At 60.2% G+C, this 18,311-nt stretch overlaps 1 protein-coding gene across 1 annotated transcript in view; it reads right to left on the bottom strand.

The window, feature by feature from the left end:
* The window catches only part of NTSR1 (neurotensin receptor 1), a 47,442-nt gene that overhangs the window by 7,406 nt on the left and 21,725 nt on the right, over nt 1–18,311 (bottom strand). The window contains exons 2-3 of the mRNA XM_037811177.1: nt 3,310–3,511; nt 211–301 (exon numbers count right to left, since the gene is read on the bottom strand). Of these exons, the coding sequence (XP_037667105.1) occupies nt 211–301; nt 3,310–3,511 (293 nt within the window). The remainder of the gene's footprint in view (nt 1–210; nt 302–3,309; nt 3,512–18,311) is intronic.

Genomic DNA, 18,311 nt, shown 5'->3' with positions numbered 1-18,311 from the left:
CGGAATTGGCCGCAGGCGGCTTTCCTTTCCTTCTCTGCTCGGGAAGCCGCCCCACGGCCGACCCTTCCCGGGGGGCTTCTGCCCAGGCCCAGCTGCGGCTGCTGCCCCCCTCGGGCCCCGACAGCCCCCCGAGGCCCTGGGACCCGCCCCTCCCACCCGGGAGCCCCCCGGAGGGCACCCCTCAGCTCCTGCCCCACCCCCGGTACTCACGGGGTCCACCGGTCCTCGGAAACGTAGCAGAACATGAGGCGGCGCGCATGGTAAGGCAGCCAGCAGACCACGAAGGCAATGACCACCGCGCCTGGGGCCGGCAGAGACGGGGCACGCGGCTCAGACACGGAGGCAGGGGGACACGGGACCGACGGACAGAGAGAGGCGGAGGGACAGAGGGACGACAGCCTTCTAAACCCATCCTGGTTACTCTGGACCCTGCCCCTGGGCCCCACTAGTGAGGGGATCAAGGACCCCTTTCCCGGCCGGGCTGTGCCGGGGGCCAGGTCCGCACCCGGTTTTCCACGGCATCAGGCTGCGAAGCTGGGCAAGGGCCCTTCCCTGGCCGGTCCTCCCGGGCAGGAGAGGCCATCAGGGCGCCCTGAGAAGGAACCCTGAGCTCAGCCTCAACTCCAGCTTCCTCCTGCCTCCTGGGGGGCTGGGCCCCCCATGCTCTCTCTCACGGCAGCGCTTCCCCCCAGCCCTCCTGCTCTGCTCTCTCCCACCTTCATCAGCGACCACTGTGGGTTCTCCGGGCTTCAAGCCTGGTCCCACCTGCTCCAACCCTCCCTGGCTTCCTCAGCCCCTGGAGAGAAGCCCACCGTCCCCTCCGGGCTGGCCTGGCTGCTGACCCCCAGGCGCTCAGCTTCCCCACGCTCCCTGCTGCCCATCGGCTCTGGCCCCGCAGCCCCAGGGCCTTGGCACCTGCAGCCTCCTCAGAGGGTCCACCCGGCCCCCCACTGGAGGGGCCTGTCCAGCTGTGCTGCCTTCTAGCCCTGTGCACCCTAAGAGAGCACCTGGCTCGTCTCCCTACCTGTGAGCAGCTGCACCCTGGCTGCACCTGCCGGCAGAGGGTGTGCACAGCCCCGACCATCAGGCTTCCCGGGAGCCCCTGAGCCCACGTGGCTCCCTGCAGGCTGCATGTTTCCCCAGGAGACCCCCAGCCCACTCTGGCCTGGCTGCTCTGGAGGGTCCCTGGGCAGCCCTGGGGCTGGACGGGGGTCAGGCCCCCACGGGGTCCAACGGTGCCAGGAAGGCTGGGGGGCTGGAGCCTGGGGGCGGAGGGGGGCTGCTGGGGCTGAGGGTGTTTGTGTGTTGCTGCTCTGCAATCGTCTTGGTGCCACTGTCCACCTGCCTCGCCCTGCTGGGTCTTGGGGTGCTGGGTCTTGTGGTCCCCGGGGTGCTCGGTCCCTGCACACACAGACATGAGGGTGATTGCCTCTCATGGCTTCCGCCACAACCCCCTGTGCTGGTCATGCCTGGTGGGCTGGGTCCCTGCGAGGGGGACATGGGGGGAGTCGGGGTGCTGGAGGGGACAGGAGACCGAGGACAGTGGTGGGTGTGGGGGACGGTGCTTTAAGTGTCTCCGTGGAGGGAGGAAGGTGCCGCCTGTGGGGAGTGGTCCAGGAGCCCCTCTTTGGGTCCTTTGCCTGTGGGAGGGGCCGGGTGCTCTGTCCCCCCAAGGCTGGTGTTTGGGGGGCGGAAGGGGCCACCCAGGCCTATTCTCACTCTGCCCCCTGCTCCTGCCCTCACCCGGGGCCCCAGGCATCCATGGCCAGTGCTGGCTGGGCAGGGGGAGCGGGGCCTCCCATGTGGGGGCTGGCCACACCTGCTGCGCCCAGCAGGTCCTCCACGGCCACGGGAGCCAGAGGCCGGAGAACGCCCCGAGCCCACGGGGACGGTGTGAGCCCGGAGAGCCTGCCGCATGCTCCCATCATCAAATGACCTGGACGTCCACGTGGGCAGCATGGAGGGTGGGCCTGCCCTTCCTCTCAGGGTCCCCACACCTGCACAGGCCGGCCCAGTGGTCACCTGGAGGCCAACGTGTCCCGGAGTGGACAGCCCTGTCCCCTGGCCCTGGCCCGTGCTATCCGCACGCCCCTTGGGGCCTGACCCCTGCGCTCTGAGCTGCTGCCTCTTTCGGGTGGAGTCGGGGCCCCTCTGCATCCGTGTGTCTTTCTGTCCATCTCCCTCCCTCTGATGGGACTGTCACCGTGTCCCTTGGTGGCAGGCCCGGTCCCGGGGCCTATTAGGGAAGGACTTTGAGGATGTGTTGGACTTGGGTCTCCCACAGAGGTTGCCCCCGTTACCCAGGGCCCAGGCACTGTCCCAGGGGTCTCTATAAGAGGGGCCGAGGGGGACTCAGCGACAAGAGGAGACAGCTGTGCAACAAGGGCCCCGGGGCCCCGGACACTGGGGGGTCGGGGAGGAGCCCCCGAGGGAGCTCCTGGCTCTGAACTGAGTGGACAGATGCCCGTTGTTTTAAGCCGTCCCGTCTGTGGTAAACTGTCACAGCAGCCCCAGGAGGCTCAGGTACCCCCACCTGCCTGTCTTTGTGGAGACACCCCAACCCCCACCCCCTTGTCACCCCAGGATACAGCAGGTCGCTCACAGCCCTAGGAGAGCTGCCCTGGCTGTCTGCCCTGTCGGGGCCACTGTCCCTGAGGGCTGGGCCCACCTCCGGCCTGTCCCACAGACCCCACGGGGGTGCCCGCTGGAGAGGGCAGTGCAGCTGCCAGGGGTGGGCAAGGGGGGGATTCCAGAGCAGCTACGGCTTGGCTGGGACTCCCCCAGCCCAGAGGAGGGGAGAATGCCAAGGACGTGGGACGGATGTCATCCGTCTGCCTCGAGCAAGCCCTGGAAAACAGATCAGGGCTTGGGGGAGCCTGGAGGTGGCAGAAGGGACTGAGTCAAACAGGGTGAGCAAATGGAAGCTGAAGACGTGGTCCTCAAAAGTGACCAGTTTTCAGTCACTCCTGAGGCACCCCTTGTCACACCTGGGTCAATACGGCTCACCCCTTCCCCAGGCCTGTGGAGGGATGGGTGGAGGGAGAGAGGAGGGGAGGGAGGATGGAGGGAGGATGGAGGGAGGATGGAGGGAGGGGGAGGGGGGAGAGAGGGAGGGGGAGGGGGAGGGAGATGGGTGGGCGGACGACAGAGCCAAAGGGCAACAGCAGCCCCCAGCCCCAGCCGCACGCCCTCCCGGCTCTGACGCCTCCTTCTCCACGTCCTCAGCTCAGCTCCAGGCTCGGTGCCCACTGCCGTTGCTGGCCCCAGGCTGCCCCCCACCCGCAGAGGGCCCCCCAGGAGGGTACGCACGTAGGACCCGGACGCCGTGCTGCAGGGCCTGGGCGCGGCCGGGCTCGATGGCCATGCTGAAGGTGGCGGGCTGGGCCCCCACGGTGCACACCTGGCCCTGCTCGGCTGCCTGGTGGACCATCGCGGTCAGCTTGTTGGCGATGATGGTGTTCAGGATGGAGATGACCACCATGGGGAGCACGAAGGAGACGAAGGCGTTGACCTGGGGGGAGATGCGAGGAAGGGTGGGAGCTGGCACGCCCACCCCAAACCCACTCTTCAGCCCACCTGTCCCCGCTCAGAAGAGCTTGGTGGGCTCCCCGCTATCTCGGTGACCCCCAGCCCAGATCCAGCCCGTTACTGGTATGGAAGGGCCACATGCTGGGGTGTCCCGGCTGTGGCCAAAGCCCAGGGCTCCAGGCTTCCTGGGTGCAGCCACGAGGTGCCCCCAACCAGCCCCTGAGCGCACGGCACTGCACCCCAGACCTCGCTCACAGCATGGCCGAGCCCAGGACCCCCACCCACTCTCCAGGGCAGGGCTTACCCTCCCTCCCCACCCCCAGAGCCTGGCTGTGAAATGTGGGGGCTCCTCCTACTAGCACCTGGGGACTGGTCCCCACCTCCAACTTCCACATCGACCCTCGAGGCTGGGCCTCCACATCCACCCCGCACGAGGGGAGACCGAGCCTTGGAGAGGCTGAGGCCTCGCCCAAATCCCAAGCCCTGCTCCTTCGACACCCCCAGGCTGCCACCCCCTCTGCAGGCCCCACTTAACCAGATGCAGCAGAGGTCTTCCTGGAGGCGGCAGCTGTGCCTCCTCATCGAGCCGGGGCCTGCCGCACATGGGACACAGACACTGCGTGGACAGACGTGGATGGACAGGGATGAGGGGAACAGAAGAGGAGAAGTGTGGCACATGTCAGGTTGATGGGGAAGGGGCCCCCTGCAGAGCAGGTCCTAAAACCAGCACATCTTCCCCGAGACAGGAGAATAACAGCCTTGAGCAGTTTCAAAAACCATTCTTAGCTTTTTATTCTTTTTAAAATGCTCTTTCCTTCTGACAATATTTTGACATTTCTTGCTTCTAAGCACTTGCAGTGTGCAATCTTGTGATTGGGGGGATAAAGGCTGCTATTTTCCATCTCTGCTCTGCTTATTGCTCATCTTGAATTTAGACTCAGAGGCTTTTAGTTGCATTTGGAGACACCATCCGTGCCAGCTCTGTTGCCCGGCAGCTGCAGATTTGGTGAGAGGCTCCCGGGCACCGCGCTGGGCTCTTGGGGCTGCCGGGGGCAACCTCCCTCCTGCCGTCACCGGCTCCGGGCTCACCTGCGCCCTCTCAGCAGAGTGGGGTGTCCTGCCGGCGAGCTCTGTCACCTCCTCAGCAACACAGACGGCCACAGCAGCGTGGTGAGGACGGCAGCGAGAACAGAGGCAGTGACAGTGGCACGGGCCCTTGCACACCTGCAGCCTCACGCCAACCCCTAGCAGCCCCGTTTTACAGATGGGAGAACTGAGGCACAGAGAGGCTCCAGGACCTCCCCGAGCCCAGCAGAGGCGGGCGCAGGAGGGGAGACCTGGCCTCCTCTCGGGGGTCAATGGCTCCCACACACCTGGGCACACCGGGGGGCTGGCAGGCAGGGACAGCAGGGAGAGAGCATTTGTCCCGAGAAGCAGGAGCAGCCCAGGGCTTGGGGGACACAGGCTGTGGTCGGGGGGCTCTGTGTTCCCACGCCCAGGGCTGGGCTCTGCCATGTGCTTGCAGGGAGTGACCGCATCTCCTGTGCCTCAGTTTCCCCATCTGTAAAAGGGGGTGTCCGCTGAGGGGTCAATGACACAGTCATGGAAATCGGGGCATTGGGGCCTGTCCCAGGGCGAATGCTCAGTAAATGCTGGGACATCGCTGGTAGGACTGCGAGCCTGGGAGAGAAGGGGTGTGCGTGTGTGTGGGTGTTTGGGTGTGTGCACACATGCGTGTGTGGCCAGCACGAATGGTGTCACACCTGGGGAGAGCGTGTGCATGTGTGTGCATGTGCGTGCATGCCTCAGTCTGTGTGTGTGTGCACATGTGCAGTGTGTGTTTGCACACACCCCATGCTTCTGCACGTACATCTGGGGAGCCGGGGGCTCCTGCCCTGCAAGGAGAGGGAGTCAGAGCAAAGTGTCCGCACCCACCTCAGGCGGCCGGTGCCCCTTCCTCGTGGAGCTGCCCGAGGCCCTGCTGCTGCGGCCAGCACCCTCCCGCCCGCAGGGGTCCCAGGGGGCCGGGGTCTCGCACTGCCTCGGGCTCGGCTGGGCTCCCCTGGCCCCAGCGTCCGTCTCTGCGACTGGGGGCACCTGCAGGTCCGCTTGGCTGGGTGCTGGAGGAGGGGCTGACCGCCACGGGTCGCACCCTTGGGTGGCCCATTGGTTTGGGGCCGGAAACACCTCTTTTTTCTGGGAGGAGGTGGCTGGCTTGTTCCGGGAAACAGGGAGCTGTCCCCCATGGCTGGGGAGGACAATCGGTGTGCCCCGCCTCAGCACCACAGACCCCAGACAACCAAGGCACTGGCAGATGGAGACGTAGGGCCCAGGGGCAGGCACCCCCAGGGCCCCGCAAGCCTGCCGGTTGGGACAGCACCCATAGGAGAGGCCGGCTGTCGTGGGGAGTGACCGGGACGGCCACGTGCGCATGCAGGGCTCTGTGGCCTGGGGGACTGTGTGGCCGGCCAACCCCACTGCCTCGCCCACCTGCCTGCCATCAGGTACCAGCCCGTCCTGCCCACTCCCAGGGCAGCTCCGAGCGGGAGAGCCTCGTGCCCCAGACCCACTCAGGGGGTTCAGAGGCTGCTGTGGGGGAGGCTGGCCTGGGGGGCCCTCAAGTGCCATTTTCAAAAGCTGTGCCCACACAATGACGAGGACACGAGGGCCTGGGGTCCCCCTCGGTGCCGCCCTCACTTTGCCCACCTGGGGGCTCCCTGGGAGCCACTGTGGCCCCGCCCTACACTCCCCCCACCTCCCCGTGCCCACTGACCCCAGGCCAGAGGTCGGGCCCGGACCCCAAGCCCTCCCCGCCCTCTGCAGGGTGAGAGGGGCTGCACGGCCGAGGGCAGCTGAGACCCCTCTCCCCACCTGGGAGGGTTTCTGGGGCTCCCTGCTGTGCTGGGGCAGGAGGGGCCAGGGGTCCGGGGCTGGCAACAGGGCCCCTCTCAGGAGCCAAAACCAGTTTGCCTGAGTCATGCAGAGCAAAACAGGGAGAATGTATCCAGCACCGACCTTAAATGCTTCTTTTAGGTAAAGCCTTCCCCTTGCTCATTATCTCCCCCTCAACGTCTCCAATTCTAGGTGTGATGGAAGGAACTCGACGACGATGACAGTGATGACAAGGAGAAGATGACAAAGATGAATATTACAAGGACGAGGAGGACAATGATGAAGATGACGACAAGGACAAGGAGGACAACAATGACACGGACAATTACGACAGTTATGACAACGCAATGGTGAAGATGACGCCGGTCATGTTTAGGGTGCGTTCTGCCCCGGGCCGTGTGGGCACTTGGCGTGCGTCTCTCTCGGAGCCCTCACCTGGCCTTGCGAGAAAGGAACTAGTACCGGGGGGGCTCCCATTGCACACGCAGCGGGGGAGGCAGCCCCCAGCCCAGCGGGGCACAGGGTGCTTGGGAAACGGCAGTGGGGGATGCGGGAAGTCAGAGGCCCGGGCCGTGGTCCCTGCCTGCACCACCCACCTGTCCTTTCCCGGGACCCCCACCCCCAACCCCAGCTCATCCACCTATTGCGCCCCAAGCTGCCACGTGACCCAGCCTGGCCAATCAGCACATTCCAAAGGGCCTCAGCCAGCCCTCATTGGACAAATGCGGGTCATGTGCTCATCCCTGGGCCAATCGCACTTGTCCAGTGAGAAGCCCCTGTAGAGCTCCAGGCCTCTGCTAGAAGGCTGGGGAAGGAGCCCCGTTTCCTGGGGCCATCTCCCACCTCGCTGGGAGGACCTGTCCAAGAAGGACGCCATACCCAGACGCCCCGTGACTTCACTTGGCTCCTGGATCCAGCTGTGCCTGCAGGCATCACTCCCAGACTTTAAGGGTTTTGCATTTTTTTTTTTTTTGAGCAAAGTAAATATTCCCCTTTCCCCTCTTAAGGCAATTTGAATTAGTTCCTGACACTTGTCCCCGGAGCGACAGCTCACATCAAAGAAAATTCCACATGGAACAAAAAACAAAACCCATAAATGTACTGGGAGAAATCGAGGAAATTTTACTTTTCACTATGTTTGAAGTTTTAATAAATAAAGTTCAGGCACTGCTTTAATGTTTTGACATAACATTAAGTGATCAGAATAATTGCTTCTTGCAGCCCCTGGAGAAATCCTGTCCCTCTTCACCCTCCCAAAGCCCCTGCAGCACCCCCGACCTCTGGTCCCGCTGCCCAGCCCCCCTCTCTCCAGGGCTCGGGCCTGGCCCACCGCGCTCCGGCCCGGCGTGTCCGCCTCTCCCACCCGCCCAGGGCGCCGGGCCCACCCCTTCCCTCCCCCCAAGCCCCCGCCAGGGTCACCCGGCGGCGGGACAAGCGGGCTCCTCAGAGCAGATGGCACCTGCGTCTCTTCACTCGCCTTTAAGGAGGGGGGAGGTGGCCTGCGCCAGCCGCGGGAACATTCCGGGGAAGAGGGGCCCCGGTCTACAGTTCCAAGCAGCTGGGGCGGGAAGCAGCCAAGAGTGAGCGGAGCAGGAGAGCCGCGGGGAGGGCAGGGTGCTAGACGCTTACGCCTCAGCAAGCATGTGTCTCCATGTGCGTGTCCCCACGTGTCTCCAGACATGTCTCTGTATGAGTCTCCACATGCATGTCTCCGTGTATGTCTCTGTGTGCGTGTCTCTGTGCCTCTCAGTGCGTGTCTCTGTGTATCTCCATGTGCATGTATGCGGGTGCGCGTCCCCATGTGCGTGTCCCCATGAGTCTCAGTGTCCATCTCTGTGTGCTTGTCTCTGTGTGTCTCCATGTGAGTGTCCCCATGTGCGCATATTCTGTGTGCATCTCTGTCTTTGTCTCTGTGTGTGTGTCCCCGTGTGCATGTCTCCGTGTTTGTGTCTCCGAGTGTGAATCCCCATGTGTGTGTGTCTCCATGTGTGAGTTTCTGTGGGCATGTCCCCATGGGTGTCTGTGTACATGTGTCTCCGTGTGTCTCCATGTGTGTCTCTGTGTGTGTGTCTGTGTGCACATCTCTGTGTGCATCTGTCTGTCTCTGTGTGAGCCTCCATGTGAGCCTCTGTGTGCATATTCCCACATGCATCTCTGTGTGAATCTCTGTGTTTGTGTCTCTGTGTGCATGTCCCCATGTGCATGTCTCCATGTGTGTCTCAAGTGTGAATCCTGTGTGTGTCTCCATGTGTGTTTCCGTGTGTGTGCGCGTCCCGTGTGTGTCTCTGTGTGCGTCTCCATGTGTCTCTGTGTACGTGTCTCCATGTGTGTCTGTGTGCACGTCTCTGTGTGTGTCTCCATGTGCGTCTGTCTCCCATGTGCATATCCCCATGTGCGTGTCTCCATGTGTCTCCATGTGTGTGTCTCTGTGTACGTCTCCATGTTCATGTCTGTGTGAGTCTCCGTGTGCATACCCCCATGTGTATGTCTCCGTATGTTTCTCTGTGTGCATGTGTCTCCATGTGCGTGTGTCCATATGTGTCTCCCTGTGTTTGCGTGTGTCCCTGTGTGTACAGTAGCAGCCATAGGGGAAGGAACCAGCCCGGGTCTTCCCTGTTCCTGCAGACGTGGCTCGGAAGCCGTGGTTGACGGGTGGAGCCCGGCCGGTTCTGCCTGCCTGGGCCACGCTAGGGGAGTTGCTGAACGAGGAGACCAGGTCACCCGCCCTGGGCCCAGCCGGTCACTCTGGGAAGCTGGCCTGATGTGGGCCTTGGGGGCTGGGTCTGTGTTCTAGTTTGCTAATGCTGCGGAATGCAAAACACCAGAGATGGACTGGCTTTTATAAAAAGGGGGGTTTATTTGGCTACACAGTTACAGTCTTAAGGCCATAAAGTGTCCAAGGTAACACATCAGCAATCGGGTACCTTCACTGGAGGATGGCCAGTGGGGTCCGGAAAACCTCTGTTAGCTGGGAAGGCATGTGGCTGGCGTCTGCTCCAAAGTTCTGGTTTCAAAATGGCTTTCTCCCAGGACGCTCCTCTCTAGCAAGCTTGCTCCTCTTCAAAACAGTCACTCACAGCTGCACTCCGTTTCCTCTCCTTGAGCCAGCTCATTTATATGGCTCCACTGATCAAGGCCCACCCCGAATGGGTGGGGCCACACCTCCATGGGAGTATCCCACCAGAGTCACCTCCCACAGCTGGGTGGGGCACATCTCCATGCAAACAACCTAATCCAAACATTCCAACTTAATCCCCACTATTCTGTCTGCCCCACAAGATTGCACCAAAGAATATGGCTTTTTCTGGGGGACACAATACATTCAAACCGGCACAGTCTGTAAAGTGGGGAGCCCTCCCACATACAGGGCTGGGGGTGTCCTGGGAGCACTCAGCCCCGAGCCGAGGAGGTCACTCTGGACATGGCCACCCATGACTGGGGAGGCGGAGCTGCCTCCGGGGGGCACCCCTCGCTCCCCACAGTGTCCTCTGTCCTCTGGGTCTCGCTCCAGCCCCTCCACCTGGGCCCAGAGGACGCTGCAGAACTGCAGTCCCAGCCTGAGTGGAAGCTCCGCAGGGCAGGCAGGGATCCAGGCAGCAGTGGAGCACTGCCGGGCGGGAGCGTGCATTTCAGCTGCTGACCTCCGCGGGGTCCTGGGGCAGGTCCGGGACATCCCGAGCTCTGCATTCTCATTTTAAAATGGGGGGATGACGGCATCCGCCTTAGGTCCAGAGCAGGGCAAGGACTCAACAGGAGCTTTGATTATTATTTGGGGGGACGGGCATGAGGCAAAGGAGCCCATTGTTTGGGCAAGAAACTACAGCAGCTGGTGACTGAGAGCCGGGAAGTCTGTCCCTCCTTGCTAACCCTCATGGTGTGAGAGGCCTGTGCCAGTTTGAATGTATTGTGTCCCCCAAACGTCATTATCTTTGATGTAATCTTGTGTGGGCAGACGTTATCAGTGTTGATTAGATTTCTTTGAGTGTTTCTTTGGAGATGCGCCCCACCCAACTGTAGGTGATAACTCTGATGAGATATTTCCATGGAGGCATGGTCCCACCCATTCAGGGTGGGTCTTTATCAATGGAGCCATATAAATGAGCTGACGGGCAGAAGGAACTCAGTGCAGCTGTGAGTGATGTTTTGACGAGGAGCTACAGCCAAGAGGGACACTTTGAGGAAAGCACAGGAGCTGCAGATGAGAGACATTTTGAAGACGCCGTTGAAAGCAGACTCTTGCTCCAGAGAAGCTAAGAGAGGACAAACACCCCAAGTGCAACTAAGAGTGACATTTTTGAGGAACTGCAGCCTAGAGAGGAACGTCCTGGGAGAAAGCCATTTTGAAACCAGAACTCTGGAGCAGACGCCAGCCACTTCCAGCTAACGGAGGTTTTCCGGACACCATTGGCCATCCTCCAGTGAAGGTACCTGATCGCTGATGTGTTACCTTGGACACTTCATGGCTTTAAGACTGTAACTGTGTAACCAAGTAAACTCCCTTTTATAAAAGTCAATCCATCTCTGCTGTTTTGCACTCCAGCAGCATTAGCAAACTAGAACAAGGCCCCATTTCAGAACTGATGATAAATCTTCAGGCCAAGCTTTAAGCTGACCTTTTTTCTTTTTCCTGGTTCTAAAACTCTCATAATGTGTTGTGTGGCTTGTGATGCTGTCTGGATGTTTTACTGAGCCAGCCAAGATTGGATCTTTAAGAATAATTTTAAGTTTCCTTGTTCTGCAGGATGGTGCAGGCTCTGGAACACTATGTTATTATTTCGTATTCTGCCTCTGGCATTTTGTTGCCATTACTATTGTTTACTCTTTGTAGCTGTTGTCACATAGAATTTCTTTAAGGAGAACTTGAGCCAGAGATGAAAATGCCCATGAATCCTCTAACATTTTTCGGTTTCATGCTTTGTTAATAAGGACGGGGAAACAAGCTCTTTCTGATATTTAAGGATTCTGTTCTTTTTGTAATTGTTTTGTTTCTTTTATTTTTTAATGAGCTTTCATCACTATGGATATTTGAGAGAATCCTTTGAACTCAGACCACCTGGCTCATTAGCCTGATTTATTTCTCTTGGCCAGTGACCAGAGTGGTTTCCCCTTTTTCTAATCAACACTGTAGACGTTGAGCATGAACACGCTACAGATGGTGATTTGGAGCAATTTCACCACATGTAATTGTTCCAGTTTGCTAAGGCTGCCATTATGCAAAATACCAGAAATGGACTGGTTTTTATAAAGGGGATTTATTAGGTTACAAATTTATAGTCCTAAGACCATAAAAGTGTCCAAGCTAAGGCATCAACAAGAGGACACCTTCACTGAAACAAGGCTGATAGCATCTGGAACACCACCATCAGCTGGGAAGGCACGTGGCTGGCATCTGCACCTGGATTTTGGTTTCAAAATGGCTTTCTCCGAAATGTCTCTGAGCTTCTGTCTCTCTTAGTTTCTCTCTCTCAGCTCCTGTGCATCCTTGCTTGTTCTCCCAGGGTGTTTCTCTCTAAGTGTCTGGGGGTCCTCTTAGCTTCTCTGGGGCAAATGCTGGACTTCATCTCTTAGCTTAGCATCTCCAAGTATCTTTCTGTCTGCATCTCCAGGTGTCTGGGTCTATGTTGGCCCCCGAACTCTCTTAAGGACTCCAGAAAACCAATCAAGACCCACCTTGAATGGGGGGGGGGGTCAGACCTCCATGGAAATAATCTAATCAAAAGCTCCCACCCACAATAAGTCTGCCCCCACAAGATTGCAAGCTTCAGCTAGAGATGCCAAATGGCCACAGTATTACAAGCCTGAGTCAATAATAGTCCTAAAAACCCTAAAGAATACTCAGGTCCCTATTTGAGGCTCTATAAAAGTTCACTCTCCAATTTTATTCTTCAGAAACTTAAATCTTCTAGAGCGCTCCCATGCAAGCTAAGTCCCAAAATCCAGAGGCAACAGCCTCTTCAAGAACATCAACCAGACATGTCCCCTTTTCCTATAATGTTGACGTCCCCTTTTCCTATAATGTTGACACCCCTTTTTCAATATGAACAGGTTAGGGTGGTCACAGCCTAGACATCCCTGAAGATCGGGAAAGTGATTTAATTAGAGGAAGGGGTAGCAACGACAAGATGGAATTTAATAAAGGATTACGAATACTGAATCTTTATATAATTTTTTTTTAGATGCTAGAGTATCAGAATAGCTAGAAGGAAAAAACTGAAATGGTGGAACTGTAACCCATAACATTCCCTGAAATTTCCTATATAGCTACTTGTTAAATTGTACTTTGAAAGTTATCACCTTCTTGCATATATGTTATATTTCACAATAAAGAAATAACTGAAAGTGTGGAACTATTCTTTGAAATTTGTTCTCTAACTACTTGTTAAATTGCACTTGGAAAGTTATCACTTCTATGTCTATATGTTATATTTCACAATAAAAAATGATAAAAAAAGAGATTGCATTAAAGAACATAGTCTTTCCTGGGGTACATAATAGTTTCAAACCAGTGTAATTGTCTGCAGATCAGTACTTCGGGTAGTTTAGAGGGTATGTTTGACAACTGTCCAAACAGAATTCAGGTTTCCAAATGTTAGCTTTAGTGTGTGTAATTATTTGAAGCCTTATTTGAGTCCTATTAAAAACATACCATTATGGAAAAGAGAGCGTCTGGGTGGCTAGGGGCAGCGGGCATGGGGGGCAGCCTCTGGGGGAAGGGCCTGCCTGAAGGTGAGGCCTGAGCTTTGGGGGATGGGGGTGGGCTGGGGAGGCCAGGGAGAGGGGCTCCCTCCAACCTGTCGGGGTTCATCCACTGTGGGTGAGGGCACAGCAGGAGCAAAGGCTGGGAGGAGGTAAGGCACACAGCCCGCCTACAAACAGGTAAGGGTAGACCTGGCTCACCTGGCTGGTGGGAGGGGCCTGGAATGCTGGGCCGAGGCTCTGAGGGGTCCTGGGAGCACCACCCCTGGCTTCTGACATGGACCGTGACAGCCCACTGAGCCCCCCGCCCAGCCATTCACACACAGAGACACACCGCATCCTCTTTCCCCTTAAATGTTCCTTTCCCCTAGCACCTCCTCTTCAATCATCAGCTTGTTCTGCACAGGGGCCTTTTTCTCTCTAATTAGTCCCCTTGCGTCAGGCAGAGAGCCAGCCCCCAGACTCCATGGCTTCACGCTCAGCAAGCAGCCCGCGCCGAGTGGGAAGGGGCAAAATATTGCTCAGGATGTTTGCAAAACCCAGAGGCTTGATGAACAGCTTCTGAGGCTGCTGGAAGGGAAGGGGAGTGTTTCTTCCTCTGTGACCCCCCAACACTCCCAACGAGGTGCCGCTGGGACTGGCTCACTGGCCTGGCGGGGAACTTGCCCGAGAGCAGACAACCACCCCCCACCCCAGGCTGGGCTCCAGGAAGACCCTCAAACTCCCCAGACAGACTCCGGATGGAACAGAACCCTCAGACCCAGCAAAGGCTGAAACAGAGCCAATTCCTGGGGTTTCCCACACCCCCTTCCTCCAGCTCAGCTGAGGCCAGAAATGATGCCAGCACCCCACTAGGAGCCCTGGGGGTCCCGGTGATTCCGGGCAGCCTTGTTTGACATCGCAGACATTTGGGGATAGCCTGGCACCCACCATTCAGGCTGTCCGACCCCCCCCGCCATGGGGTGCTCGTGGGGGGTGGGGTGGAAGGACCACAGTGAGTGAAAACGCGGGCGGCGGAGTGGGATGCCGAGCAGGTCCCGGGGAGACTCGGGGTTCAGCACCACGGACAGTGCCCAGCCCTGTGGCTGGGGGCGCATGCCTGGGGTGGGGCGGGCGCCTGGGGTGGGGACCCCCGTGCCGCCCAAGGCAGGGACCATGTCTGGCTCACTTCAACCGTCCCCGGGCCCCCGTCCCAGACCCCCTGCCACGTGGAGCAGTGAGCACCCCCACCTCCCCCTCTATCCCCCGCCTGTGCAGCCGGCAGCCCTGTGCGTGGGGGGTGCCTTTCCCCTCCCAGTGGAGCCAGAGGCGCCGTCTGCACGTGAACTTGGCAACCCAGAAGCCCCTCGGAAGCCACATCCGTCCACCCCCGGCCGAGCAGCAGGGCCGGCACCGAGTGTTGTTCGGAGACCAGGGACTCAGGCCTCAATCAGATTAGGAAATGGCCTTGCTGCCATCTCTGCCCCCACTCCACCTGTGCCGGCGGCACAGCCTCCTTGGGCTGGGGGCGGACGGTGCCCCCGGGAGGGCCGGGCCTGTGACCGCGGCGCGTGTGCCAGCTGGAGCGGCAAATGGCCCGTCAGGCGTGCCAGCAGCTCACAAGCGCAGCCAGCCGGCAGGGGCCGGGGGCCGGAGGGCCGTTTGCCTCGTTTCAAATATCTGTGGTCTAAAAAGCCCATTACAGTCTTCAGATCAGCGGGGCCTCTGCTAAGCAGCAACAAGCAGCGACTTTTAGACCCTTGACGGTGTCAGGCGGCAGCAGGGCCAGGAGCGGGTGGGACGGAGTTCTGAACCGGGTGGTGCACCTACAGTTGGCAGGATGCTGCGAGCCCCAGGAACCGGAGCAGGCTGCACCCGTGGTCCCCTGTCCCGTGGCTGTTTCACAGACGAGGACACGGAGGCTCGGAGACGGTGCCCACCCCCAGGGAGACCCCCGAGGGGCAGCCCGAAGCTCTTGCTCCTGCCCCTGCAGGCTGAGGATGGCTCCTCGCTGGAGACAGAGCCCCCCTCCCCGAGTGTAGGAACTGGCTGCTGTTCGTCCCCACCCCCGGCTGTAACCATATCCACTAAGCCTTTTGTTTGCATTTTCCTAAGATTTAGGGCCCTCATTAGACTCTGAGGGATTCAAACTGGTGCCACCTCATTGAGCAGAGAGGGTTTTGGGGGCTTTACCATGTGCCCTTGACCCACAACATCAGAGAAAGGTCTCTGCTCCCGGCCAGGGGACTTGAGGCGGGGTCTTCATCAAGAAGTGGGGAAGGCTTTCCAGAGGACTTGGGCAAGCCCCAGCCGTTCCCAAGAGGCTCTGAGGGCTGGGGGCAAGGCTGGGGGTGGGGGCCGGGCAGGTACGGAGGGAAGGACGCTGTGCTTCGGAGAGCACATGTAGGAAAGGGCCGAGCGCCCGGCTGCCAGCACGAGGGGCCGGGCCTGGCTCTCGGCGACCCTCCCCTGCTGCCAGGTTCTCAGCGTTCTCATCCTGCTGACAGCAGAGTCTCCGGCCCCACCGTTTTCTGCATGTTTTCTTGCCGGGTAATTGTGTGGGCAGTTGAGCAAATATCCTGTTCCCTCCCAATCTCTAATTGCCATCCCCAGGCCAGGCTGGTGGCTATGCCTCCCGCGTGGACATCTGGCTCTGGACACGGTGCCCGGCGCCTTCTGATGGAATTAGCACTCTGTCCCTGCTCTAGGTGAATCTGATTACAGTGGACACGTGGCGGAGGGTCAGCCCCAACGGAAGGGGCTGCGGTGAGGGCCAGTGGGGGGCGGTTAGAGCGGCCGCCCACACCTGCCCAAAGACCCTGGCCATGGGGGTGACCTGCCCCAATGCAGCCCATCATTGGCCCCTGTTTCTTCCCAGGTTGAGCAGCCCCTGGGCTTGGACGGGACCTGGTCACCGGGGCTTAGCCCTTGGAGATGCGACACTTTGCCCCCTTTTGCCAGCTCCCCTGCCAGGGCGGTGGGGCTGCGGGATTCTTTCCCTGAGCGGCTGTGCCAAAAGCGAGCCACAGTGGGGTCCCGGGCAGCTGCCCCTTCAGTTGCCAGTCACGGGGAGTCTGGGCGCTGGCAGAATGAGCCTGGCTGCAGGTCCCCAGCGGACAAAGGGACCAATAAGCTAATTAAGAGGGACGGCGTGGGCTGGGCCCCGGCGCTGTGCTCATCCCAGACCACCCCCCTTCCAGCCCGCGGGAGGCGCACGGCCATCTCCTCTTCCACATTTGTCTGCCCCTTTAAAGCAACACACGACTGTTCTTAAAGAAAAACAAGCCGCCTGTCCTCCGTGCGTCACGGCTGGAGCGTGCGTGGGACTCGCTGTCCTCAGCACAGTGTGCACGGGGGACAGGGCTGGGGGCTGGGGGGTTCCGGGCCCAGATCTCAGCCTCGCCGAGACCCGCACAGCCACATCCCGGGCTCCCGCCCCAAGGGGGTGGTGGGGGCCTGGCCCACCCGGAAGAGGCCCCAGCTGACTGCGTGAACCTGCTGCCCATGGCTGAGGGGGAAGCACGTGGGGGCCGCACTGGGGCCTCCACCCCTCCTGCCCACCCTGCCTGCAGGCCCCCGAGGCCAGGCTGTGGCCCCTGGACACTGCCCTGAAGGAGCCACCCCGAGCCCAGAAGCCGGGGGAGGCTGATTGCCCTGAGGGGAGCCACGTTCTCCTGACAGCCGAGAGGCGCGCAGGCAAGGCCGGGAGGTTTCTCTGACATTTCACGGCTCATCAGCAGGTTGTTTTTTTCCTCTCAGGAACTCAGTGGCAGCCAAGACAATTCAGACACACAAGCCCAGCACATAGCCTCCCTCACTGCCCGCTGCCGGGACGGCCCTCAACACCCAGGCCACCCTCCCCGCCCGGAGCCCCAGCCCCATCTGCTCGGCCCATCCAGCCACCCCCATCCTCCAGCCCCTGTGAACGTGCCGTGTGCACCAGCCTCCCCTTACCCCACCCCCAAGGGCATTTACTGAGCACCTGCTGTGTGCGACGCACTCGGCTGGCGGGGGGGGGAAGACACGGGGAGCGGGGAGCCGGGCTCCACCGGGGCAGAGACGAGCTGGAGACGCAGGGGGGCCATCTCCTGGGGGCTTTATGTGGAGACCTCAAGGGTGACGGGTATCCGTGAGCCAGGGGAGAGGAGGGAGGAGCGCGGGAGCCCTCGGGGGCCCTGATGGGGGGTTCCACAGAGCTGCAGGGGGAGGGGCAGGGGGGAGGCGAAGTGGGGAGAGCCTGTGCATGGAGCGTGCTGCGGGACCACCCAAAGTGCCTCATTGTTCCCTCCTGGCCCTGGAAGCGGGATAGGTGGGGAGGCACCCAGCAGGCGGGCTGCAGACGCTGCATTTAGGGGGCTCTGCCAACAGGGGTCCCCCAGGCAGGGACCAGAGAGGGGCTCTGTCAGTGTGCTGGGAGAGGCGGTGGAGGGACCTTGGGGCCTTGGGGGCCCGGGGATGGATGGACGGGCACAGGGGTCCGAGGCGGTGGGGCCAAGGCCCGAGAGGGGTTCCGGCTGCCCTCCTGCCTCCCTGCCTCTCCGTGGCCCCGCACGTGGCTGAGGGTCTGAGAACCTTTGGACGCTGCTGGGGGACCACTCAGACCCCGCCTGGGCCATGATGCCCTCCGTGGCCGTGGGTCCCAGGCAGGGCAGGCACATGTCCCCTGCAAAGGGCTGAGAGGGAGTGTTCTCGGCTTTGGGGCCATTGGACGGTCACAGCCGTGGACCATGCATGCATGAAAGTGTGTGGCTGATGCCAGTGGGGCTCCATGGACGACGGGGGTGTGGCGTGCAGGGCACGTGCTCCCCTGGTGGGCTGGGCCGGGACCCCCACATCCACATCCACAGAACCTCGGAGGGTGGCTTACTCAGAGCTAGGGTCCTGTGGATCCAGTCGGTTAGGGACCAGGCTGAGGCCGTGGTAGAGCATGTGGGCCCCTTGTGAGAGGACAGGTGACCTGGGAGACACCATGGGGACACCGTGAGGACAGAGTGGAGGGGGGGTGAGGCGGCCGTGCGAGGACACGGGCCCCGGGGAGCAGTCCTGCCGGCACCCACGTGGGGCTTCCCGTCCCCAGGGCTGCGAGAGAATGAGTGTCTGTGGTTTCAGCCCCGTGGCAGGAAACACGCACTGTGTTCTGCTTTAACGATGGAATATGACAGTTATTAGAAACGATGAGCCAAATTCATGTTGTTCAGTGGAAAAGGAAGATGCGG

Source organism: Choloepus didactylus, chromosome 19, assembly GCF_015220235.1.
Source record: "Choloepus didactylus isolate mChoDid1 chromosome 19, mChoDid1.pri, whole genome shotgun sequence".
In the NCBI taxonomy this organism is placed as follows: domain Eukaryota; kingdom Metazoa; phylum Chordata; class Mammalia; order Pilosa; family Megalonychidae; genus Choloepus; species Choloepus didactylus.
This window is presented reverse-complemented; position numbering and strand designations above follow the sequence as displayed.